This window comes from Tursiops truncatus, chromosome 2 (assembly GCF_011762595.2).
Source record: "Tursiops truncatus isolate mTurTru1 chromosome 2, mTurTru1.mat.Y, whole genome shotgun sequence".
In the NCBI taxonomy this organism is placed as follows: Eukaryota; Metazoa; Chordata; class Mammalia; order Artiodactyla; family Delphinidae; genus Tursiops; species Tursiops truncatus.
The window spans coordinates 83,141,454-83,168,857 of record NC_047035.1 but is presented as its reverse complement, the minus strand read 5'-3'; the positions used below and the strand labels follow the sequence as shown (position 1 = coordinate 83,168,857).

At 40.9% G+C, this 27,404-nt stretch overlaps 1 protein-coding gene across 6 annotated transcripts in view; it reads right to left on the bottom strand.

Moving 5' to 3' along the window:
* EIF2AK4 (eukaryotic translation initiation factor 2 alpha kinase 4) overlaps positions 1–27,404 on the bottom strand; it is a 115,048-nt gene that overhangs the window by 16,875 nt on the left and 70,769 nt on the right. For 4 of the 6 annotated variants that reach the window (XM_019935274.3, XM_019935276.3, XM_033851439.2 and 1 more), the window contains 12 exons: positions 24,435–24,536; positions 18,616–18,669; positions 16,101–16,337; positions 14,596–14,671; positions 14,066–14,187; positions 11,277–11,326; positions 9,956–10,124; positions 8,916–9,032; positions 7,282–7,347; positions 4,216–4,386; positions 3,652–3,786; positions 566–673 (listed from right to left, as the gene is read on the bottom strand). In XM_019935274.3, the coding sequence (XP_019790833.1) occupies positions 566–673; positions 3,652–3,786; positions 4,216–4,386; positions 7,282–7,347; positions 8,916–9,032; positions 9,956–10,124; positions 11,277–11,326; positions 14,066–14,187; positions 14,596–14,671; positions 16,101–16,337; positions 18,616–18,669; positions 24,435–24,536 (1,407 nt within the window). The remainder of the gene's footprint in view (positions 1–565; positions 674–3,651; positions 3,787–4,215; positions 4,387–7,281; positions 7,348–8,915; positions 9,033–9,955; positions 10,125–11,276; positions 11,327–14,065; positions 14,188–14,595; positions 14,672–16,100; positions 16,338–18,615; positions 18,670–24,434; positions 24,537–27,404) is intronic. The other 2 variants (XM_019935275.3, XM_073800730.1) reach the window with 2 other exon arrangements.

Genomic DNA, 27,404 nt, shown 5'->3' with positions numbered 1-27,404 from the left:
TAGAGGAGGGAGACTGTGGGCATATATGTGAGGCCAAGGAGGCAGCGCTCATGTGAAAACAGGCATCTTAAAATCGTGTACAGTGACATAAATGCAAAAGACTTCGCTTCAAATGACATGGTTAAAAAAAAAGACACAGTCAAAAAACTTTTATATTAGTCTTTTAAGATAGAGTAGTTGAAATTATTTCTAAGTCATCAGAAAGACATTCTTTTTCTCTGGGAAAACTAATCTTGCCTGAAACATAGGGAAAAAACCATTTCTAGCTTTGTAGAGTACAGCTGTATTTATGAACAAAGGGCTTTGATGTGAGTCTGCTAACAAGTGTAATATCTCACATTTACATAGCATATTACAGAGGAGGAGAGTAAGGCTAGTGGACTAAGGTCCCCCAGCTAAAAGCAGAGGCTAAGTACTCACACCAAGACTTAGGCTTGTCTCTCACGCACGGCAAAGGTAATCTCCCAAAACCTCAGTCTATAGCTACCACATCTGAGGCTCCATGTGTATGACTACAAAATGAAAGACATCTCAAAGCACACTGGGAAGCAAAGCTGGAACTTACAGGTTCTTCCATGTTGAGGACAGCAGCAGTTATCTTGTCTATGGCTATGCTGACCCCAATGGCAGTAGGAACCGGCCCCAGAGCCTGTGGTCCTCTAAACAGGGGAATCTGTGGAGAGAGACACACAGCTCTGCTTATGAAATGGAGACGAAAGTGTGATTATAGGAAAAGCAATGATTTGCACTCTAACAGCAACTTATCAAAGGGTTCAACAAAATAAAGTTTGTGTGTGTGTGTGTGTGTGTGTGTGTGTGTGTGTAGCAAGAGAGAAGAGCAAGCACACATGTCACTTCGTGAATGTTGATGAATGTTGCATCTAGCTCTGCACTGTTCAATCTGGCAGCCACTAACCACATGGGGCTTGAGCATTTGAAATGTCTAATCTGAATTCACATGTGCTGTATATGTAAAACACACTGGTTGCAAAGACTCAGAATGGAAAAGAATGTAAATTAGCTCCTTAATAATTTTTAAATGTTTGATTATACATTGAAATAGTATTCTGGGTATACTGGGTTAAATAAATGCTAATTATAAAGATGTAGAAAAAAATGTAAAATAACTCCTTAATAATTAAAAAAATTTTGATTACATGCTTACATATTATTTGGGATATATTGGGTTAAATAAAATATATTATTACAATTAATTCCACCTTTTTCTTTTTACTTACTTTATGTTACTAGACAATTTAAAGTTGCATACATAGGTTCTAGACCAAGATGGGTAGGTACATTTCTCCCTATTCCTCCTGCTAAGCTAAAGCCCCTGGACATTACATATAAAACAAACATAAGACAACTCTGAAAGTGGAGAGAAGATGGCAGGCTGACCAGGGACCATGGGATCTGAGGAACGACATGTGGTGAGTTCCCTGGGTTTGGTTTTTGCCTCATATACTCTGGACTGGGTGCTGGAGAAACTGTCAACCCAGAAACGCCGAGGAGAACAAACAAGAGAGCCCCAAGGCAAAGCTGCTGTCTCTGGTCAAAAGACCAAGAAAGGGGCAACCCAGCAAGACAGAAAACTTTTAGACAAGATCTGCCCTGCTCCAGTCAAACATCACAGAAAAAGCACAGACACTCCCACTCACAAAGGCTGAGTGTGGGCCAACACATTCACCCTTTCCCAGATGTAAGGAGGCCCCCGCCAAGTCCCAGCAGGGCGGCGTCTGAGAAAACTAAATGGGGAGCCAGGGCTTTCGTATCCGCCTGAGAGTAATGCTTCCCCCAGCGGTGTCAGTGGAGACCAGGACCCCTAGGATCCCCGACTTCCACCCACACCCAAGAAGTAACCAGGCCCTCCTCCCCTCTGGGGCAGTGCCGGAGGAGGCTGAGTGGGAAGCTGGAACCTTCACCACTATCCAGCGGTAACAAGGCCACCTGCCAGCTCCCCCATGCCCCCACCCCTCCACTATACTCTCAGTGGAGGTGTGTGTGAAGCGGTAACAAGGCACCCGTCCCACGCTCCGGATGTAGAGGGAGGCCGAGTGAGAAACCTGGATCTTCACCCGCAACCGACAGCAGCAAAATGCCACCCCCTCCCTTGCCCCGCCCCCCCGGTACAGTATCAGAGGAGACCTCCTAAACCAGAAGATCTAGGGAAGTTCCACAATCTCATCACGTAAGACTCAAAATGTCCGGAATACAACTGAAAATCACGTATCACAACAGGAACCAGGATCTCAAAGTGAATCAGAAAATCAACAGGCACTAACAAGATGACATAGATGTTGGAATTATCTGGCAAGGATTTTAAAGCAACCAGCATAAAAATGCTACAACAAGCATTATAAATAGGCTCGAAACAAATAAAAACAACGGAAGGTCTCAGCAAAGAAGCAGAAGACAAAAAATTCACTGGATTGGCCCAATAGCATAAACGGAGATAACAGTGGAAATAGAGAAATTGAAGATAAAAATCAATCTAAACAACAGAGAAAACAGACTGTAAAGCAGAATGTCCCAGAACCACAGGAGCATAACATTTGTGTCATCAGTGTCCTAGAAGGAGAGAAAAAAGAAGGTAAAGCTGAGAACACTGTAGAAGAAATAATGCCTGAAACACTCCTCCTCTGATACTATGCTGGATAGTGGTGAAGGTTTCAGCTTCCCACTCAGCCTCCTCTGGCACCACCCCAGCAGGGGGGGGAACCTTGTTACTGCTTGGGTGTGGGTGGAAGTCGGGGATCCTGGCCTCCACTGACTCTGCTGGTGGGGGCGTGGGGGGCACTGCCCCCAGGCAGATATGAAAATCCTGGCTCCCCATTTAGCCTTCTCTGATACCTGCTGGGGCTTGGTGGGGGACCCACATTAGCAAAAGACAAACCTATAGATTCAAGGACCTGAGAAAATCCAAAACAAGACAAATCCAAAGAAAGTCATGCCAAGATACATCATAATTAAACTTCAAACTAAAGACAGACCAAAAAAAAATCTTAAAAGCATCGAGTGAGAATCATCTTTCCTATACGGGAAAAATAATTCAAATAACAGCAGATTTCTCATCAGAACCCCCAAATTTTGGGTAAATACAGCAGACTTTCTTGAGTTCCTCAGAGTTTGACATTGGAAGCAAAAAGCGCAACACTGTCTGATGTGGACCTCAATGTATGCTGAGGAAATATTTAAGACAATTATAAATGGGGGATGGGGTAAGGGACACGGAGGTAAGGTTCTATATTCCATTTGTACTGTATCTTAGTTGTGGTGGTAGTTATGGGAATCTGTACATGTGATAAAAATGGCGCAGAATTAGACACATACAGTGTATGGATGTCCACTTCCTGGGTTTGGTATTTTATTATAGTTATGCCAGCTTTTTGGAAGCAACTGGGTGAAATATATACAAGACCTCTCTGTACTATCTTTGCAACATCCTGTAAACCTATAGTTGTTTAAATGAAAGCTGAAAACATTACAAATGTAGTTCACAAGACATTTCTACTCCTAGGTGAAATATGTATAGGTGCTCAATTATACCAGTGGTTCAATTTTTCTGTAGTTTTGAAAAATTTCAAAATAACGAGTCGAGGAAGAAATGAAATCAAGTCAGAACACATCAACAAACACAGGGCCAGCCCTCACCAGCAGGTCATATCTGCCACCAGCTGCAAGGATTTCAGATATAGCCCTTTGCCTCCGTCTGATGAACGCCACAAACTGGAAGATGATTCCGCTGTGCTGTTGCACTTTGTAAACCAAGCCCAAATTGATCAAGACCTGCCAAGGGAAATGCCATACAAACGTGTCAAGGGCCCGAGATTTAGAATGTGCAATGCTGAAGACACCGTTTTCCATCGTCAGCATCAGAACAATCTACTTAGTATAAACAAAATATTCAGTGAGATCTGGCACGCGGTCTGTTTAAACTACAGCCTGCCAAGTAAGAGAAGCTCTGTTCTCTTCAAGAATAACCACTTCTCTGAGGCTGACATAATAAGGACTGCTGCACAATAGGAATTGTGATGCTTGCAAAGAAATTGATTTAAGCCAAAATTGTTACTAGATATCAAATGTTCCAAAATGTAGAAAGCAGCGTTCTTCTGGAAAAATAAAACTTACTAGCAGTTACAAAATAAAACCCATTTCCTCCTTGTGCTATTATTAATGCTACAAATCTGTGCTGCCAGAATCAAACAGTTGCCAAACCTGTAACTTTATGCCAAGTTTCTTCAACAGTCCCACAACCTCCTCTAGATCTTTTAAGCCATACTGCACCAACTGGGCAACACCCGTTTTCTGTTTTATTAATGAATTTATTGTTGGTGTCAGATCTTGCAGCTCTCCCTTCTGCTCAATAAATTTGTAGAGTCGACACAGCTGGAAAGCAAAGAGGCACAGTTAGCTTCCAAAATCCACGGCAAGAAAGACTCACTTTGCAGTGTGTTTCCTACACGCAGGGGAGCATGGCAGAGCTTTTGTACCTCCGAAAGGGTGGATTTTGTGGTCAAGGGTAATTTTAATCTTTCCCACAATCCCGACTAAGGATTATCCTTTTCCAAAACTCTAAAGCACCTTGCAGAAGTGCTTTAGGTACCTACTCAGAGTTAATTTTTAGTCACACACACTTATAGCAAATGCTGACCCCAGCAGAGCAGACCCTGGTACTAGCAGATCCTCCATTATATATTTTTAGGCCAGTATTGCTCCTCTTTGCCTTCCTCATGCTCGTGAATTTCCATTACTACAGGCACGTCAATGGGGGACAGGAAGGCAAAGTCTGACTCGTTCTAATACTACACTGAATTAGCCAGGAATTCCCTGTCCTCGCTTTGAATAGCTCCTATTTGTAGCCTTGAGATGCAGTTTGGATACTATCTCCTAGAGGCAGCCCCCGATTCTTCCTTCTCTCTGGCTCAGAGCTCACCCCAGATCCCAGCTCTCACCAGCTGTACTCCTCGTCTTCCCCAGGAGGGGACAGTGGCTAATAATGACCCTGGCGCACAGCAGGTGAAAGAGGAAATAACTATGATCGTAAAACCAGAAAAAAAGAGTCCCAGGGGCTAAAGTGGAAACTAAGAAACGAAATTATAGCTACTTTGAGACTACATGCAGGCAGAACCTAGTTCATCTATAAGTTGGCACGTGGAACCAAAGAGCTGAATGAAGACTTTGTTTAATAATCATAAATCACTTGTATTTAAAAAAAATTCGTAAGCGTTAAAATCTATAATTTCTTTACTATATTAAAGATAAAAAATTTTAATTTTAAAATTACATCTTTGATTTTAAATTATTTTTTCTTCTTAACAAAAAATTGTTTCTTCTCAATAAATTTTAACATTATATCACCCCATTAATAAACTACCAGAAGCACTGGAGTTAACACCCCCAGATTTTGGTTCTCACCCTGTCATCAACTAACTCCATGTGGCTTGGGATAAGTCACGTATCTCTTTGGACCTTAGGTGCCTCATCTGTAAAATGCAAAGACTGGGCCAGATATTTGAAACTCTCCTGCAATATTTTTCCTCCCTTTTCTAGTATCCTTAGAGTTCCCTTTTAAAATAATGAAAGTACCAAATGCCTATATTAGATACTAATTTTTCCATTTTGAACTAATCAAACACACAACTTCAAATTAATGCTTAATATCAAATGACTAGTGGGTAGAGATTTAGCAAAAAGCAAAGAAGCTGACATTTTAGCCACCAAGGCAGCTATCATGAGCAAGTGTGAAATATTTTGAAATGTGACATTAGTTCAAAGAACCTTTTGGGCTTGAACCTCTGGTTGGGCAAGGAGTCACTGAACTGGGCAGTTTCTTGGGCAGATCCTTTGTGTCATTTATACACAGGACTATTTCTGCCCAGGCTATGTGCTGTGTACACATCTAGGGTATTATGAAAATACTTTTCTTCATATTAGAAAAGTATGCCTTTGGGTCATTTTGTAATTGTTAAGATCTCCTCTAATATTTAACATTTAAAATGTAATCTGGTTTAATTTCTAGAGCTCCTAGTGGTATGTATCTGGTTTACTTTCCCAACCTGCAAACTATCTGAGTGATTTCTTTAAACCACGGTGCCTGTGAAAGTTGTTTTAAAGAGCTGAGGGTAGAAACATGCTGTATGGGTCCCCTCATGGCTTTTAAAGGCCAATATGAATGAAGAAGTTGAAAGCAGTCTGTGGACTCTTCAACTGACTCCTCTTTATATCCCTAGCACTGTGCCTGACACACTGTAGGTGTCCCAAAATCTGAATGACTCTGCCTGGCCTGCGTACGATCACGTATATATATATATTTTTAAGTCTTTATTGAATGTTACAATATTGCTTCTGTTTTATGTTTTTGGTTTTTTGGCCACAAGCCATGTGGGACCCTAGCTCCCCGACCAGGGATCGAACCAGCACCCACCCCCACCCCCTGGCCCCTGCATTGGAAGGCGAAGTCCTAACCACTGGACCACCAGGGAAGTCCCCGTACGATCATATTTTAATCTATCCCATAAGTGAATTTTGCTCATCACCACAGGATTATGTAATTGAGTGTCAGATCAAGGACTAGAAGGGTTCTGGGAAAGCAAAAAAAAAAAGAAAAATCTTCTCTTATATAAATATTCAGGAAAAGGTAAGAAATCCCTGTTGTCTTTTGCTTTTCAGGGACTGAGTTAAGTGTGGGTGACTGTGTCAAACATCTGAGCCCAACCTGATGCCTACAGAGAGAAATGACAAACCTGTTTACCCCGTGAGATTTTCCTCATTGCCAATGCAAGCAAATGAACGATTCTGGGAGTAGGAAATGCCCAGAAAAGCAAGAGCTTTAAATGCAGCTCTGAGGTGTTAGAAGACCAGGGGGCAGGGGGGGAAGCATGGGAGGTGGACAACCAAATGACTTTGCAGAGCCCTGTGCCTCAAACTAGTCCTGAAGCATCTGTTTCAGAAGAGGCCAAGCAGTATGAGGTCTCCTCAGCAGGAGGCCCCACCAAGCACAGCCTTCACGAGAGGCGTGAGAAAGAAGGATCTGGTGATCAGGGAGAAGCAGGGTGATTACAGCACATTAAGAGGCAGCATGGAGAGGCATTCTTTGATCATGACACTGGCTTCTCTTCCCCTAATCCCAGACGTTGCCATGGCACCTATCAACACTCAAGGGGAAAATTATCTGAGGCAGCTGGGGGCACTGCTGCCTTACTGCGGCGAGAATTTGGTGGCATTTTCTGGTACCACAAAATTACAGAGAGAGCTGTAATCACATTGTTAAAATGTACTTACACTATTCGATGACAAAGACAGATTACAAAATTTAGCTTCCACTTCTCTCCTCGTCAGCTTTTCGGTCTAATGGGGCAGAAAAAGGTAACAATGAGAGTCACCAAATTTGGCCCCGAACAAGATACAATTTCCAGGCTAATTCTGACAGGTGTAACGCTTCATTTTGGACAAACGGCTCCTCATCATGAAAGATGGATTAACTCTGATTAAAAAACGTTTTTTCCCTCCACAATTCACATAAACTATAACTACCATTGTTTTAAAATGTGAATACCCCTGACATAAAAGAATTAATAAGGGGAGAGCTGCACTTGCTGAATGGTGAGGTGACTCAGAGGTGGACAGGCTTAACCAGGGTGCTTATGTTGGGCTGGGAGGGAGTCAACTGATCCACGTCCCCTAATGAAAGCCATGTGTGGACAGGCTCTGAGCGCCATCCCACGCTGGCAGGCAGGCTGTAGGATATGAACAAGAGTGATGGGAAGCCCTCTGCACCATCCCCGAGGGTTTCCGCCAGCGTCTCTCTGACACTATGTTGTATCTGTCCCTGCCAAACAGCAGCAGCACTTTGGGAGGAGAAAAGAACCACAAAGAAGCAAACAGTAAAGTTAGGGCCCTTGATGTGTCCCTGGCAGACAAAAGAAAAGCGAGTTGAGCTTTTTAGTGTACAGAAAACAGTAAGCCGTTATGGACTTCCCCTGCTCGTCCTTCCTTAAGCATAGGCTGTCTGGCACTGTTAGCTATTGAATCTCCTGGATGTTCTTACTTTAGAATAAATAGGATAATAATAAATAATATTTGACATGAAAAGAAATTAGAAAAGATAAGAAGGATTCAATTCCATCCTGGCGCCGTAATATATAATACTATTTAAGCTTTTCACCGTTTCCCCTCCAGGCTTTGCACACATACTAGAGAGTAACGAACACTGTGATGTGGCTAAATGAGGAAGAGTAACAGGAGGTGATGCTGCCCTAGTCCCATAGGAAGGAGGTGATAAATGAGGCCCCAAGAGAGGTCTAAACCAGTCTCCTCCAGTTCAACCAATCCAAGTCTATAAATGACTTTACTGATAAGCTCAGACAGGTTGGAAGAAATAAGGGCAGGGCATAAGTCTTTTACTCTCAAAACTAACACTTCCCTTTCTTGGTCTCTCTAAAGGACAGTAACAGTGCTTGTGAGATTAGAGCGAGTTAATCCATGTAAAGGGCTTAGAACAATGCTTGGCACATAAATATTGAGCATGGCATACGTTCAATAATGGTTAACTCTTTTTAAAAATTATTACTGGCAAGTATCAGGACCAACTACTCAGTGATTATTTTGCCTCAAGAAGTAGGTTAGTGAAGAACTCTATTATATTTTAAATTAAATAAGATAGTTCAATCTTCAGAAGTTACCCTTAAAAAAACACCCTGGAGGTCACTAGTAGCACAAGGCTTAGTACAGAATAAAAGCTCAACCAACACTTGTTAATTGTTCACTGAATCAAAGCCAATCGGTTCTTTTACCTTAGAGCACTAAGGGAAGGAGATAAAAGTTCCAATTCAGTTTCATGGTTACATCACTAAGAAAATACCCATGAACTATTATTATTCTCCTTCAATATCAAATCAACGTAATTAAATGCTTACCACAGCATCATACAGAATAACATAGACTTGATTGAGTTTATCTTCTGGGATCCCACAGTGTAAGAGTATTGCTTTCAGTAACATGGTATGGTTCAAGTAAATACTGTAGTTTCTTTCCTAGGATAGAGAAATTATTATTATCTTCATTATAAAAGCAATACACGCACATGACCAAACCTAGAATCTTATCACCAATTTACCAACCTGACACAACGGAAGGACTGAATTTTAGCATATTGCCTTCTAGTTTACTTTTTCATATACATTCTTCTTGCACTATTGTGGTCAGAGTATAATATAATTTAATACTTTATTATACGCATCAGAAGTACTTTGGTCTCCAGCTATGTTTAAAAGCCTGAGCGAGCCGACACAGATTTCAAAGAGGGAGAGGACCTGGTTCAATAGTGACTGACCTATAAGCCCGGCTGGTGGAATATAAGCACACAAGTCAATCAGTGAGCATCTGCAGGGTAGCGAGCCGTGTGCTGAGCCAGATGCAGTGGGAGAAAGGGCCCCAACCGCAGCTGGATAGAGAGGTCCTTCTGGACAGGGGCACACCGTGACTGACGGGTGTTCACTGTGGCGGGGTGAACAGGGTGTGTGTGTGGGATGCAGAGGAAAGGCGGAGGACAGCCACCACTGTGCTCACAGCAGCCTCCACTGGCTGGGTAGTCCACAGAGACTATGCAAAGTGAATGGTTGTTAAGAGCCTGGGTGTAGGAGGGAGCTGAGGGTTCTCAACATGCTCAAAGCATCCTAGGAATCTTAGGCTAATCCCTCAAATTTTGGAAGAATGGATGGAGAAACAACACCCTCCCCCCAACCAAAGAGACAAAAACAAAACCCGTTCTGGTCAAGGCAGAGGTAAGAGCTTGAGACAAGTCTCAAAAGCTACATCAGACTTTCCCGGGGACTTGAGTAACAATGTGATTCACCGCCAGCACCATCTGAGGAGCAGTTCGCGGCTTTCCCAAGGCACTCGGCAGAGGACTCTATCTAGCGGGATAACCTTGGGATGTTAGGATACGGGAAGGAACCTGAAGTGCTGGAAACTCCTGGATGATTTCATAGATGGTGTAGATGATTTCAGCGGTGGGCAGAGAGCTGTTGGTGGTAGAGGTGACGATATCAAACGCACATTCCAGAAGTTCTTTGGGATGAAATCGGTCTAATTTGCGAGGTCTGAACACGCGTTCTATGCAGTACCTGGAGAGAGAAACCCGCGTTTCTAAGGTCATTGCTTACTGCAGGGGTCCCCAGCCGGGCGGCACAGCAGGAGGTGAGCGGCGGGCGGGTGAGCGAAGCTTCATCTGCCGCTCCCCGTTGCTCACATTACCGCCTGAACCATCACCCCCATCACCACCCCCCCCACCGTCCGTGGAAAAACTGTCTTCTATGAGACCGGTTCCTGGTGCCAAAAAGGTTGGGGACTGCTGGCTTACTGGAATTAAATATGTGTAAGAGATTGTTGAATAAGATAAAATAAACAAATGTGAAAAAATTAATCAGTAGTATGATTAAGAAAACATAAAGATAGATGTGCCCAGAATAGTCTTGCCTGTGATCTAGGTTCCAATTCCCAGTGTTGCCACTATTAAACTACAGGGCTTAATTTTTTTTTTTTAAATGTCTGAAACAGAGATGAAATTACAAACAAAAATAAATTTATCTTAAGTGTTTGCTTTCTACACAGTGATCCCCACACCTTAGGACTATGAATATTAATTGTTCACTTGGAACTGAGAATAAAAGGATGTAAAGAGCTTTGATTTTGTTTAGGAAAGGAGCTGCAAGGTCGGCTGCCTCGTTGACAGGAATATTGCTCCAATTTATGAAGCTCTTGGTGTTTGACTCCTGTGGTATCTGAATGTACACCAAACCTTTCCCCAGCAGTAAGTGCCTGGAGGTCCTTGGCGTTCAGCATTCCTGCTGGGTTTACTCCACTTCTCCAGAAGCAGCTTTTATGCAGTTACCTTTGTAGGCAGTTTTCACACAGAGACCATTGGTCACTTGTCCCTTCAATTAAATTTTAAAAGGGGCCATCTGTGATCAAGAACAGCCAGATGTTTTTCCAAGCAACTGGTTGTGAAAATAATTAGTCATGTGACTTGGGGACATTTAGAAGGCACAGAATAGACTGTGGGAGCTTCAGGTACCTACCCAACTGCTACATTCCTTCAAAGGGGAGGCTGCCAGTCCTGATCATAGAAAGGGGTACTGGGACTGGGCTTTTTGACCATTTTCCAAGCTCAGTACTTTAAACTCCAAATCCTTTACTGTGTAAGGATCACAGAAGATGAAACATTCTCCCTTGGTTTCTTTCCCACATCCCCCAAATGAACCGCCATTGCTTCTTACCGTTTTAAATTCAAGATATTATTTCTTGCCACGTATCTTGCAAAAGGAACCTGAAAAATAAAGTTTCAAAGGTCAATATCAAGATGTGCCAACCACCTTTTTTTTTTTTTTTTTTGCGGTACGTGGGCCTCTCACTGTTGTGGCCTCTCCCGTTGCAGAGCACAGGCTCCAGACGCGCAGGCTCAGCGGCCATGGCTCATGGGCCTAGCCGCTCCGCGGCATGTGGGATCTTCCCGGACCAGGGCACGAACCCCTGTCCCCTGCATCAGCAGGCGGACTCTCAACCACTGTGCCACCAGGGAAGCCCCTACCTTTCGTTTTTTAAATAACAGCTTTGAGCTGTAACTCACCACAGAGTTCTCCCTTCTAAAGTTTACAATTCACTGGTGTGTAGAATATTCACAAAGCTGTGCACTGCTTGCCATTCACACCCCTTGGGATGTTCCTGAGTTGGTCAGTCAGCAGCCGACCGCACTGCTGGATGTACCTCCAACCTTATTCACTGTGCATTTCTTAGGTTTTTGAATTTGAGAAAAAATCACTATTAAACACACTCTGCTAAATTTTTTATTCTGCCAAATTAAAGTCTGTGCAAGTTATTTGATTATCTGTGAATTTTTTTAAGTGTCACTTATAATAATGCAATCAACATGGGTATTACCTCTTTTTTTTTTTTAAATAAATTTATTTATTTTTGTCTGAGTCGAGTCTTTGTTGCTGCGCATGGGCTTTCTCTAGTTGCGGTGAGCAGTGGCTACTCTTCGTTGCAGTGCACAGGCTTCTCATTGCGGTGGCTTCTCTAGTTGTGGGCTTCAGTAGTTGTGGCACACGGGCTTAGTTGCTCCGAGGCATGTGGGATCTTCCTGGACTAGGGCTTGAACCCGTGTCCCCTGCATTGGCAGGCAGATTCTTAACCACTGCGCCACCAGGGAAGCCCGGGTATTACCTCTTATGGTGAATTTCCTGACTTTCCTGTAGATCTTACAGAAGAAATTCTTAATAACCACTCACTGATAATCACCACAACTTATAAAACCATTATCAGATTGCCTCAAGAGATCTGACAGGATATCATTAATCAATGGGTCAAATTCTCAAAGGGCAATTACTTTTTATTTTGGGGGACTGAATATATCAGCTCACAGAAAGAGAGCTGATGTTTAAAAATCTGCATTTTAGTGTCCTAATGTCTAGAGAAGCCAGTTTTTAGTATAGCTATGTAAAGGTTTGCCCTTCTATCCTTTCTTCAACAGAGCCCAAGTGTCTGATATGCTACCTACTTACCTCTCACTCAAAATAATCCCAAATCACCTGACTTACTATAAAAGAAAAACTAAATCTGAGGGTATGGAAGGAATTTCTTCTTAAACCATAAAACAAAACATAGATACGCAAAAAAGACAATGCCCTGATTCCAGACCTCCCTCCAGAGAAATACAGTCAAAAGTTCGAGTCTTTGACACTTCACTCTGGTGATACAAACAAACTGGTATGTGACTTTGTTCACACGCATGTGGGAACATGTATTCACCTCACACATACTGGGTACATGCAAACACACAGTGCACCTTATGCACACGCTCAGTTGTGCTTTTTTAAACTTCTTTCTTTCTCTATATAATAAAAATGGAATCATATTAGAGTTCCTTTGAAACATACTTCTTTTCAGCTAACAGTATACCATGGACGTTTCTACAGATCAAATATAGATATGGATCTATCTAAATATATATGTATTTTGATCTTTTACCTCCTTAATATTCCATAATAAATTATTCAACCATTTTCCTATTGATGAACATGCAGTTTTTAGTTTTTGACCACTACGATAAACTGTCAATGGACATCCTTTTAATGTTAGTATACTGATGTGTTATTTCTTTAAGTAAATCTCTCAAAGTGGGATTGCTAGCTTAAAGGGTATAGTATGTGCATTTATTTTATTAAATACTTTCAGATTATTTTTCTAAAGGTTTAGCAACTTACATTCCCATCAGCAACATATGAAAGTACCCATGGAACCCTTGTCATCTGTGGACAATTAAATATTTTTAACAGTCTGATGGGTGAAGTTCAGATACCTTTGCTTTGCATTTCCTTATTAGTGAGGCTGGCCATCCTTTAGAAGTTTACCAGCCCTGTGCATTTTCTCTTCGGAGAACTGCCTGGTTATAGCCTTTGCTCATCTCTCTACCTGTAAGTGCTTTCTGTACATTAGGGGTATTAACCTCTTGTCTGTTACATGCATGTACAGTACAGATGGGCTTGTTAGCAGCCAACACCATGTGAGTGATCAACTGGTAAGAGTATGGCTGTCAAAAGGGAACCCTGGGGATAAGAAAGTAAGCATGAGCAAAATTCACACATAATTAACAGAGATGCTTGCTGTTACAAGAATTTAATTGTTCTAGACATTAACATGTTAGAAAGTTACTGAAGACCTAGCCAATAAATAAAGAAAAAAACTCCATTTATGTGTCTAAGTTGGCCAGGTTAGCCTGCTGTGGTCACCTGGCGAAGCTCAACACTGACATGCAGACCTGGCACCTGCAATACAGGGCTCAGGTTTCTAGGGTCACAAGCACTAAGGTGGATGTACACAGGGTCAAATGTTTACCAAATTCCCATAATGCTCTCACCCTGATAACTCCTTTAAGATTATGTTTCCTAAAGGTGACGTTAAGAATATAAGCCTGGGGGGGGATGGTGGGGGTCATCCTTTAATACAGGTGCCACCCCTGGGACCAGGCATGGCACACGCGCTATCAACAGAGTGTTCCCAGCCTCACCCGCAGGTCGAAAGGAAGCATCACCAGCATCCCGCTGTGGTCCATGAATAAGGCAGCTTCATTGTGCTCGTATATTTGCCTATTTCGGGGAAGCAGCAGTGGGGTACACAATTGGACAGCTCCTACACCAAACGAGAAAAAATAACTAATCATCAGGTTCTCATTCTTTCCACACGCAACTTAAAATGAACACAGACCTGACAGTTGAGTAATCTGCTACTGGGACCACTGAAAGCAGTTTATCTTCAATTCTCTAAATGGAAAGCTCACCTAAGGTTAAGTTTGTTAATTCAGTCCTATTTCTGACTCCCCAAACCAACTGTATTTTAGCAGCAAGGTTGTAATATTTAAATTTGTTTCTCCTCAGCAAGCTGAATTATAAAAATAAGCTTAAATTTCACAGGTGTCAACAACTTAGAACTGAATTTAAAAGGTAAAATATGGTTGCACCCAAATCCATTCATAGTACTTTCTGATGAGAAAACAAAACATCTTTTGAGAAGGCACTTAAGTTTTTAAAAAGGACATACCATGTCTTTTGAAGATGCGGATAATGGTTTCACCCACGTGTTGCTGTATCTTGGCTGTACGGATGGAGAAGCTGCCCTAAGATATGACCAATTAAAATGTCATCAAAGCCTAATCAAAGGGATCCCCTACCATACTTTTCTGTGGCTTGCAGTAGGCATTACATTGCTTATTCCCAAGATCAAAAAGAGGTCTCAACAAGTCATTCCCCTTTTGAACATATTCAGGAGAGAAGAAACCACATGTCTTGCAACACGTCCTGCTTTAGGAAGGCTGCCTAGGTTTAAAGTCCAAGCTCTTACGTTGATGTATGTCTTTCAGAGAGAGCCAGTCATATAGTATTACACAATTCTCCCCGAGGACTTTCAGGGATACTGTAGCAGTCAAACACCTAACAGCGTCAAACCCCCTCCCATATTCTAAGGTAATTCATAGTGGGCCTCTTGAAAGCTTCAAGGCCTTCGTGTATTTTGTAAATAACTGTCTTTTTCATTTGTTTTGTATTATAAAAGTAGTACTATTTCACTATAGAAAATTTAGAAATAATAGATAAGCAAAAAACCCCAAAATTAAAAAGTCAGCCATAATCCTGCAAATGTCTAGTATTGCCAGCAAAGAAAAACTGGCCCCTGAAATTTGTACTGATTTTCCACAAACCTTACCACTGCTTTCTCTACTACTCTTTTAAATTCTATTTTAAGCATACAGAGACATAGAATATAACAAATATATGTTATTCACTCACCCAACTTTATCAAATTTTAACATTTTGCTATACCGTTTCAGACCGTTTTTGTTTTTAAACAAGAAAATGTTGAAGGCATTTGAATGTTATGTTGAACATAGATGTTGAATGTTAAACCTGCCTGTGCTTCAGAAACCACCTGGGAGCTCTGAGATTCTTGAAGCGCCTCCCACTTAGATTCCAAGTCACTAGATCAGATGTAAGGCCTGAGCCTCTGCATTGTCAAAGGGCCTCACAGGTGACTTTGACGTGCAGCCAGCATTGGGAGCTACTGGCTACCGGATCTGGATCCGAGCTGGCTGGGTATTTTTGGCACTGGGCGGCTGGGCCAGGGCTCAGTCTCTAAAAGCACCGCTTCTTAATCTCTTTAGTAGGCGGTGGGTCAGGAACTCCTTCAAGTTAAGTGATTAAAAAAAGTGTGGCTCTTCCTGGAATAATGCATATGCACACATTTTGCATATACAGACCTCAGGTTAAGAGCTTATGTTGGAGAAGGACCTACTGTGGAGCACAGGGAACTATATTCAATATCTTATAATAACCTATAATGGAAAAGAATCTGAAAAAAAGAATCATAAATATCCGTATGAATCACTTTGCAGTACACCTGAAACTAACACAACTTTGTACATCAACTGCAGTTCAATTAGAAAAAAAAAGAACTTATGTTGGAGGCATTAAAGGACTGCATGAAAATCGAGGAAGTGACTCCACCCTTTTGTGGACCACGTGAAGCTCTTTCGAGGCGCGGCTCAGGCCCACCTTCAGTATGTCGCTGTCGTAGGTGTAATCGACGGCGGGGGAGATGCGCTGGGAGAAGGTCTGGGCCATCACCGTGCGGTAGGCCTTCCCGCCCACATTGGCCAGGGTGCGGTGCAGCACCTCGTGCAGCTCCGACTCCTCCATCTGGGGCGGAGGCAGCAGTTCGCTCCTGAGCAGCTCTGTGGCTGTGGGCCGCTCTGCCGGATCGTGGTTCAACAGCCAGGAGATGACAGATTTCTACAACGAAACCCAAGCACCCCGGGGAAGGGTGCAGTGGAGGGTGCTCAGGGATTCTCCCGACAAGCAGTGGTTGGTTCAGGTCCAAAAGAGACACACTTCTTCCACTTAGTTGGTGCATGTTAACTGGTATTTCTGAAATCTCTGAATTTGTCATTCTCCCCACCCCCCCACCCCCACCTCCCGTAGTTCATTACGGTCACAGAATTGTGCAACAATGTAATATGAGTCTTTCTTAAAAGAGGTCCTTCTTATACTTCCTTGCCATAAAGGACCAAAAAACCCTCAACTCAACAACTACATAGAAGCAGAAGTTAGACCTTCTAAACACTGTATCTAAACTACTGTATCAAAAAAGATACAAGAACATGAAGCAAGTAGTTTTAGGTGCTTAATTTTAGTATAAACTATAACGTGTAGGAGCTTCTAGAACCCCTAAAGCAGTATAAAACAACTTTTCATTTTTCATTCTCCATTTATGTTATCTGTATTGATATCATTCCCTTGAATTCTCTTATGTTACTGGTTTATTATACTTTCACAGCTATTACCTGATTAAGCAGGGAACTATTTGAAGGCAATATAAACCTTGGAAAGGCTCCATAATGCTTCTGTAATTCTTTTGTTTACAATGAAGATTTATAAGGAGTTAGAAGGAATACCTGAGATCAGAAAATCTCAATTTTTAGATGAACCTCATTAAGCATTTTCTAATCACGTATCTTTAAAATACCCTCCCCCAAATCCCTACCCCTGGTTTTAGGCTAAAATAAAAACACAGGTAATTATTTTTCACATAAAGAAGGGAACTGACATGATATAACTTTATGAAAATTTATGTTAAATTAAACTGGTAAAAATAATATCCTATTCAGCAAAGCAGACTGTATGTAATACTGCTTAATTTCTGTATGTGGCAACAACTGTGCTATACTCAGTCTACAAGCATTTTCTATGCTGCCTCCTTTCAGATAAAAAGCAACAATGTGACGTGGGAGGTGGCCGCGGCACTGGCTGTGGTGCTAAGTTTATATAGCCCAAATGCAAATGCTCAAGGGTGCCCAGTAAGTCCCTGTGACAGGAGGGCAATCACTGTCGTGACAAATGGTGTGTATAGTTGCACTGTGTCTGTGGTTTAAGTTCCTACACCACCACAGCTGCCAATATGAGGAAATAATGAATAAGACTGACCTTGTTACAGGGAAAGGCTGGGATATGAATATTTTCTTATGACACCCCAAAACATGGGGAACAACTCAGTTCAAATCAGTGGTAACAGCTAACAAAAGAAGTAGAAACACAACTCAATGTATTTTCTAATGGTTCTTTACTAATTCAATAGTTGAGGCAAAATGGGTCCCTCGAGCCATAAACAAATGTCACATTAAATGCTACTGAGTTATAGGATGTTAGTGCTAATATAAATAAAGGGAACTTAATACCTTTATTTTACAGGGGAGGAAAAGTAAAGTCTAGAAGAGTTAAGTGACTTGTCCATCCAGATACATAACCAATAATCAAGAAACAGCAAATTAATGCAATATTCTAGCTAGGTTTCTGTTCTCAACATTAATAATTTAAATAAGGGATTTTGCCTTGATTATAATTGTTAAGAAGTCAGTTTAAGGAATAAACTTCTACATGACAAGAGTATTAACCATGGAAGGCTTCACTAAGACAAAAAGCCAGCATTAAGAAGAAAGGTACACCAGAAGCACTATAATAAATTCACTAATGATCCTTTCATATTAGCCAGATGCCAGTATTTGCTATGACATGAGTTACACACACACACACACACACACACATTTGTAGTATGGAAGAGAAATTATTTTGTTTTAAATTACCGTTAACATCTGGCTGTCTAGTCTTCCCCTTTACAATTTGAGCTACTTTACCATAAGACAGAACAAAACTGTAGTTTTAAGATATATTCTTCTTTTCTTAAAGTTCCAAGCTTTATCTAAAACAACGAGCTGTAAGAGCTTTCTCTTTTTTAGAATAGCTAAGCCAAGCGTTCAAACAGTACTTCAAAAGCATGATGAACCACAAAAAAGAACCCTGGAGTTTGTTAATTTTCTCTGTCAGCCCTTGGCATTTTTACGGTGTATTTCAAGTCTAAATACATTTTAAGTACTCCATCTTTTGATATTTTTTCCCCACGTTGTTCCCATGAGACAAGAGAATGAGTGGCAGAAGATTACTAATTGAAGAAGAAGAAAAATAGTAATTAAAACCCAAGAGTGAGAACACAGTAAATAAAGCATCAGAAAAGTACCTGCTTTGTGTGCTCTCCATCATCGAAGTCTTCTGGAAACTTAGGCGAAGTAGGCTAAAAAATATATTATATTCAAATCAGCAAGTGCTTGGCAGACTGCCACAGTGAAATCATTTTATTCACCAGAGGTAAGAAAATCAAATACAGAAATGAAAATTTGCTAACAAGGGAAGATGGATGTGAAACTCATCGTGAAACCCAACGCACATCGTTCCAAGGACATTCGTATTATCTTAATACTTACTTCACCCAAATGACAGCCTAGGTGACAGAAAGCACCTCATTTGAGGACAAACTTTAAAATCTAATGGCTTCAGGGAAAGACAAAGTAGCTTTATTAAACAAACAGATTAAAAAAGGGTAGAAATACCAAACCATCAGTACCGAGTAAGAGAAAAACAACACAAAAACCTCTAGACCCAAATTTCTCACCTTTCTGCTAAATAAGACCTCAGTCATAAGGTTAACTTGGCAGTTGAGATATTCTTGAAATGAGGGAACAAACATGAATTTTAGACTACGGAAAGGCACTTCACCAAGGACACAGTCCTCGAAGAGCATTCCAAGTCAAGGCAAGGACACAGTAATCACTTCATTTCCTCTGATACGTTACGAACACAGCTGCCCTCTGATACATTATGAACACAGCTGCCCGCTGCTACATTATGAACACAGCTGCCCGCTGCTACATTATGAACACAGCTCCCCACACTCTTCTGGCAGTTAGACCATTAAACTCTTTTCCAAGATATCTAGTGGAGTATTCTTAGTTACGCTGTATGTGATTTACCCTAACAGACATGACTGCTTGGCTCTGCTCAGAAAGGAAGAGGAAGACTCTCTGTAACTCTTGCTCATGAATATGTGAATCTAAACCACCCTCACCCAAACCTTATTCTCCACTGTCATCTTAATGCCATTTCCAATAGGCATCCTGGCTCGCGCACACTAACGTAAGTCCCTTTTAGTTTGTGCAATGACAGTTTAGTTTGGGACAACTGATCCTTTGGGCAAGGATCAATCCCAAGAACACACATGGAGATCTCACTGGGAAAAAAATTCAAGTGCCTGACATTTTCCCCAGACTCAGTTTACCTTCTGGTCATGGTGGTATTCTTTAGGCATTACTACACCAGGTCCATTCAGCTGGAACCTTTAATTTCTAGACCTAAATATCCATTATCCTTATAACCAATTCCAACTGCTGTAACTATATTGATATTACGCAAAATTTTTGGATTCCCCTTTTGCTTTAAAATCAAAAGTAGAGATAGCCTCAGAAGAGAGTGGCATGATATACTTAAAGTCATGAAAGGGAAGAACCTACAACCAAGATTACTCTACCCGGCAAGGATCTCATTCAGATTTGATGGAGAAATCAAAAGCTTTACGGACAAGCAAAAGCTAAGAGAATTCAGCACCACCAAACCAGTTCTACAACAAATGCTAAAGGAACTTCTCTAAGTGGGAAACACAAGAGAAGAAACGGATCTAAAAAAACAAACCCAAAACAATTAAGAAAATGGTCATAGGAACATACATATCGATAATTACCTTAAATGTGAATGGATTAAATGCTCCAACCAAAAGACACAGGCTTGCTGAATGGATACAAAAACATGACCCATAGACATGCTGTCTACAAGAGACCCATTTCAAACCTAGGGACACATACAGACTGCAAGTGAGGGGATGGAAAAAGATATTCCATGTAAATGGAAATCAAAAGAAAGTTGGAGTAGCAATACTCATATCAGATAAAACAGACTTTAAAATAAAGAATGTTACAAGAGACAAGGACACTACATAATGATCAAGGGATCAATCCAAAAAGAAGATATAACAATTATAAACATATATGCACCCAACATAGGAGCACCTCAATACATAAGGCAACTGCTGACAGCTATAAAAGAAGAAATCAACAGTAACAAAATAATAGTGGAGGACTTTAACACCTCACTTACACCAATGCACAGCTCATCCAAAATGAAAATAAATAAGGAAACAGAAGCTTTAAATGACACAATAGACCAGATAGATTTAATTGATATTTATAGGACATTCCATCCAAAAAGAGCAGATTACACTTTCTTCTCAAGTGCGCATGGAACACTCTCCAGGATAGATCATATCTTGGGTCACAAATCAAGCCTCAGTAAATTTAAGAAAACTGAAATCATATCAAGCATCTTTTCTGACCACAGCACTATGAGATTAGAAATCAATTACACGGAAAATAACGTAAAAAACACAAACACATGGAGGCTAAACAATACATTACTAAATAACCAAGAGATCACTGAAGAAATCAAAGAGGAAATCAAAAAATACCTAGAGACAAATGACAATGAAAACATGATGATCCAAAACCTATGGGATGCAGCAAAAGCAGTTCTAAGAGGGAAGTTTATAGCTATACAAGCCTACCTCAAGAAACAAGGAAAATCTCAAATAAACAATCTAAACTTACACCTAAAGGAACTAGACAAAGAAGAACAAACAAAACCCAAAGTTAGCAGAAGTAAAGAAATCATAAAGATCAGAGCAGAAATAAATGAAATAGAAACAAAGAAAACAATAGCAAAGATCAATAAAACTAAAAGCTGGTTCTTTGAGAAGATAAACAGAATTGATAAACCATTAGCCAGACCCATCAAGAAAAAAAGGGAGAGGACTCAAATCAATAAAATTAGAAATGAAAAAGGAGAAGTTACAACAGACACCACAGAAATATAAAGCATCCTAAGAGACTACTACAAGCAACTCTATGCCAATAAAATGGACAACCTGGAAGAAATGGACAAATTCTTAGAAAGGTATAACCTTCCAAGACTGAACCAGGAAGAAACAGAAAATATGAACAGACCAATCACAAGTAATGAAATTGAAACCGTGATTAAAAATCTTCTAACAAATAAAGTCCAGGACCAGACAACTTCACAGGTGAATTCTATCAAACATTTAGAGAAGAGCTTACACCTATCCTTCTCAAACTCTTCCAACAACTGCAGAGGAAGGAACACTCCCAAACTCATTCTATGAGGCCACCAGCACCCTGATACCAAAACAAGACAAAGATACTACAAAAAAAGAAAATTACACACCAATATCACTGATGAATATAGATGCAAAAATCCTCAACAAAACACTAGCAAACAGAATCCAACAACACATTAAAAAGATCATACACCATGATCAAGTGGGATTTATCCCAGGGATGCAAGGATTCTTCAATATACACAAATCAATCGATGTGATACACCATATTAACATATTGAAGAAGAAAAACCATATGATCATCTCAATAGATGCAGAAAAAGCTTTTGACAAAATTCAACACCTATTTATGATAAAAACTCTCCAGAAAGTGGGCATAGAGGGAACCTACCTCAACATAATAAAGGCCATATATGACAAACCCACAGCAAACATCATTCTCAATGGTGAAAAACTGAAAGCATTTCCTCTAAGATCAGGAACAAGAGAAGGATGTCCACTCTCACCACTATTATTCAACATAGTTTTGGAAGTCCTAGACACGGCAATCAGAGAAGAAAAATGAATAAAAGGAATACAAATTGGAAAATAAGAAGTAAAACTGTCACTGTTTGTAGATGACATGATACTATACATAGAGAATCCTAAAAATGCCACCAGAAAACTACTAGAGCTAATCAATGAATTTGGTAAAGTTGCAGGATACAAAATTAATTCACAATAATCTCTTGCATTCCTATACACTAATGATGAAAAATCTGAAAGAGAAATTAAGAGAAAACTCCCATTTACCACTACAACAAAAAGAATAAAATACCTAGGAATAAACCTACCTAGGGAGACAAAAGACCTGTATGCAGAAAACTATAAGACACTGTTGAAAGAAATTAAAGATGATACAAACAGATGGAGAGATATACCATCTTCTTGGATTGGAAGAATCAACATTGTGAAAATGACTATACTACCCAAAGCAATCTACAGATTCAATGCAATCCCTATCAAATTACCAATGGCACTTTCTACAGAACTAGAACAAAAAATCTTAAAATTTGTATGGAGATACTAAAGACCCCAAATATCAAAGCAGTCTTGAAGGAAAAAAAACAGAGCTGGAGGAATCAGACTACCTGACTTCAGGCTATACTACAAAGCTTCAGTAATCAAGACAATATGGTACTGGCACAAAAACAGAAACATAGAACAATGGAACAAGATAGAAAGCCCAGAGGTAAACCCAGGCACCTATGGTCAACTAATCTATGACAAAGGAGGCAAGGATATACAATGGAGAAAAGACAGTCTCTTCAATAAGTGGTGCTGGGAAAACTGGACAGCTACATGTAAAAGAATGAAATTAGAACACTCCCTAACACCATACACAAAAATAAACTCAAAATGGATTAGAGACCTAAATGTAAGACTGGACACTATAAAACTCTTAGAGGAAAACATAGGAAGAACACTCTTTGACATAAATCACAGCAAGATCTTTTATGATCCACCTCCTGCAGTAATGGAAATAAAAACAAAAATAAACAAATGGGACCTAATGAAACTTAAAAGCTTTTGCACAGCAAAGGAAACCATAAACAAGACGAAAATACAACCCCCAGAATGGGAGAAAACATTTGCAAATGAATCAATGGACAAAGGATTAATCCCCAAAATATATTAACAGCTCATGCAGCTCAATATTAAAGAAACAAACAATCCAATCCACAAATGGACAAAAGACCTAAATAGACATTTCTCCAAAGAAGACATACAGATGGCCAGCACATGAAAAGCTGCTCAACATCACTAATTATTAGAAAAATGCAAATCAAAACTACAATGAGGTATCACCTCACACCATTTAGAATGGGCATCATCAGAAAATCTACAAACAACAAATGCTGGAGAGGGTGTGGAGAAAAGGGAACCTTCTTGCACTGTTGGTGGGAATGTAAATTGATACAGCCACTACGGAGAACAGTATGGAGGTTCCTTAAAAAACTAAAAATAGAATTACCATATGACCCAGCAAGCCCACTACTGGGCATACACCCAGAGAAAACCATAATTCAAAAAGAGACATGCACCCCAACGTTCATTGCAGCACTATTTACAATAGCCAGGTCATGGAAGCAACCTAGATGCCCATCGACAGACGAATGTATAAAGAAGATGTGGTACATATATACAATGGAATATTGCTCAGCCATAAAAAGGAATAAAATTGAGTCATTTGTTGAGACGTGGATGGATCTAGAGACTGTCATACAGAGTGAGGTAAGTCAGAAAGAGAAAAACAAATACCGTATATTAACGCATGTATGTGGAACCTAGAAAAATGGTACAGATGAACCAGTCTGCAGGGCAGAAGTTGAGACAGAGATGTAGAGAACAAACATATGGACACCAAGGGGGAAAAAAGAGGGGGGTGGGGATGGTGGTGTGCTAAATTGGGTGATTGGGATTGACATGTATACACTGATGTGTATAAAATTGATGACTAATAAGAACCTGCTGTATAAAAAAATACATAAAATGAAATTTAAAAAAAAATCAAGAGTAATCTCAAAATATTTTTCAAAAGGATAACCTAGCAATATCTTCAAGTATGATTACAAAAATAAATAAAACTGGGGTAAGTTTCTTATCATGTAAGTGCATAAGCAGAGGTGGATTTCCATTTACTAGAAATATAGAAAATTATAGTAGGACCACTTCTTTCTATATTATAAATACCAGAAAAATACCCTGCATCAAATTCTGATGTCTATGCTAAGATTCAGGTTACAGGAAACTGAGGCATTAAAACATCTGATACATACATCTCTGAGTTGGTTGAGAACAAAGATCCTTTCTGAGGCTGTGACCATGGGATGATAGCACATCTCAAAGAAGATAATTCCCAGGCTGAAGAGATCCACTTTCTGAGGAGGAAAAAGAATTTTATTTAGAGCCTAGATATGAAAGCATAATCCACTAGGGAATTATAGGATGAGCACTTAGTTGGGATGTTTGCATAAGTGAAAATAGGCCACACTAGAAAAAAATTCGCTTTGTTCTAAAAAAAAATTATAGGTGTAAAATATAGACGAGAGACATATTTATATTTAGATGATAAAATATATTTGGCATGACTTCAATGTTTTTCTTAACAATTAATTGTAACTGGTTTAGCTATACACATAGACATAGATAACCACTGGCCACACACTGAGGATAATCACTACAGAGCAAGGACAACCGAGATCTGTTGAAAGAATTTGCTTTGCATCTTTCTAATCATTGCAAAAGGGAAACACAGACTGCACCCTGCAGCTGATAGCAAAGGTCAGCTACTGATTGCAAAGCCATACCAACGAGGTCAGAAGCACAGCACAACAGAAATATCGTGATGACTCCTAACAAAATATGGAAGTGTAAGTAAAGAAGGTAAAAGGGCAAGTCAGTGCAGAGTCTCAGGTAGGGAGCTGTTGAGGGGCAGAAGGAGGTCAGAAGGTCCTGTGCCTGCGGCAGCTGAGCACAACCCGGCTCAGCAGGAGACTGCTTGTGGTGAACTGCACACAGGCACAGGAGCCACTTTCAAGGAAAACTTCAATGAATTTGGACTCAAGGATTAGCAGGAGAGCCTCTGCAACCAGTGACCTCAAAGTCCTAAAAACAAACATTCATTATGTCATTTCCTACACATGTTAGCTGTAGAAAAATGTACATACTGAACAGAACATACCGAAAAGCACCAAGAATACAATAGCAACCACCCATAATCCCACTGCTTAAGGATATTTACAATTGATGGCTAAGATACGCCCTTTTGGTGGTTTTTCTTAAATGTCTACACACACACACACACACACACACTATAAAACTAGAACCACACTGTCATTTGTAACTTTTATTCCCTTACTTTAGCAAGAATATTTTTATACTATAATGTCATTTTTCTAAAACCGGCCTCTAATATTTTAATGACATATTCAATTACATGGATGTCCCATAATTTATTTAACCAGTTTCCTATTTTTTAATTTTTTTTATTTTATTTTTTTGCGGTACGCGGGCCTCTCACTGTTGTGGCCTCTCCCATTGCGGAGCACAGGCTCCGGACGCGCAGGCTCAGCAGCCATGGCTCACAGGCCCAGCTGCTCCGCGGCATGTTGGATCTTCCCGGACCGGGGAGCGAACCCGTGTCCCCTGCATCAGCAGACGGACTCTCAACCACTGCACCACCAGGGAAGCCCAGTTCCCTATTTTTTAAATGCTTGTTATTTTTCATTGTTATAAACAACGCTGTGACAAACCCCTTTTACACCAGTCTTTTTGAATGTCCCTGGCTGTTTCCTTAGGATACGTTTCAAAAGGTGGATGTGCTGGGCCAAAGGGTAAGGTCCTTTTAAGGATTTCATTATACTCTTACAAACCAAATGCAGAAAGATGACACTAAAGGTGCCTCCCCCTCCCTCAGGGTGGGCGTGTCCATCTCCACACACCCTCACCGAGTATTTGGAGGTCTGCTTCAACTCTGTCGCTACCCAGTGCTCCCTGTCTGAACCAAAACCCAGGCTTCAGTTGCCACTGCTAGCTTGAAAATATGCTTTAATGTGAATTGCGTGCCTCATGTATTTTAAAAATTTAGCTCTATGGTCTTGCCCGAAGTGATCTCATCCAGTCTCATGGCTTTAAATCCCATCTGTGTGCTAGTGGCTCTCAAGTTTATACCTCTGATCTTCCTTCTGAACTCAAGTCTTGAGTCCCTAACAGTCGACTGGAGCTAATGGATTTCTCATCAGGCATTTCAAATTAAACATGCCCTAGACGGAGTATTCCTGCCGTCTTCTCCTCCATCTCCCAGGTCTTTCCTCATGGTTCCTCAGCTCAGTCAACTACCCTTCCCTCAGCCACTCGAGGCAGAAACCTGAGCACTGTCCTGTTTTCCTTTCTTTTCCTCACCCAACACCCACTCCATTAGGAAAACCTGTCAATTCCCCTCCAACATGTATTTCATATCTGCACTCTTCTCCCCGTCTCTACTGCCACCACTCTGGTCCCAGCTCAGCCGTTCCACCTGGACTCCTGCCAAGCCTCCGGCAACAGCTAGAGTGAACTCTCTCGCTCAAGATCCTTCAGGCGCTGCCTGTGCACATCCCTTATCATGGCTAAGCTGGCCCTGCATCATCTGACCCTGGCCTTCCCTTCAGCTTTGCTTCATGCCTCTCGCCCTCATAGCTCTCACCACGCTGCAGCCACACTGACCTTCTCTCTGACTGTCCTAAGTGAGCCACGCTACCTCTCACCCACAGTCTTCTCTCTGTGCATGCTATTTCCTCTGTTTACCCCTCTTCTCTCCCAGCCAAGCTCCAGCCCCCAACTTTGCATGGCTTCTCCCCGCTTTCCTCCTTTATCCTGAAACCCATCCTCTTGGGGAGGCTTTCTCTAGTCAGTCGACCTAAAGATGATGTCTTTTACTGTTCTCTGGTCACTGGACTCCATTTCCTTTCTTCTTAGTTCCTACAGAGTTTGTGATTTAAAAATTTTTTATTTGTTTACTGTCTGTTTCATCCACCATCATCCACCAATGCACAAGCTCCCGGAGGGCTGGAATAAGATGTCTTATTACTTGATTGCCTTGTTCCCTGTGTTCCCGGGGCCTGGCCCAGGACCAGTTAGTTCAAATCTGCTTTAGATGGATGGAGGGACTGTAAGCTCCTTGGCAACAACAGTGCCAACTTCAGTCACTGTCCTTGGGCATCACGTGTCCTATTTGGAGCAGTCGCTCAATAGACATGTGGATATAT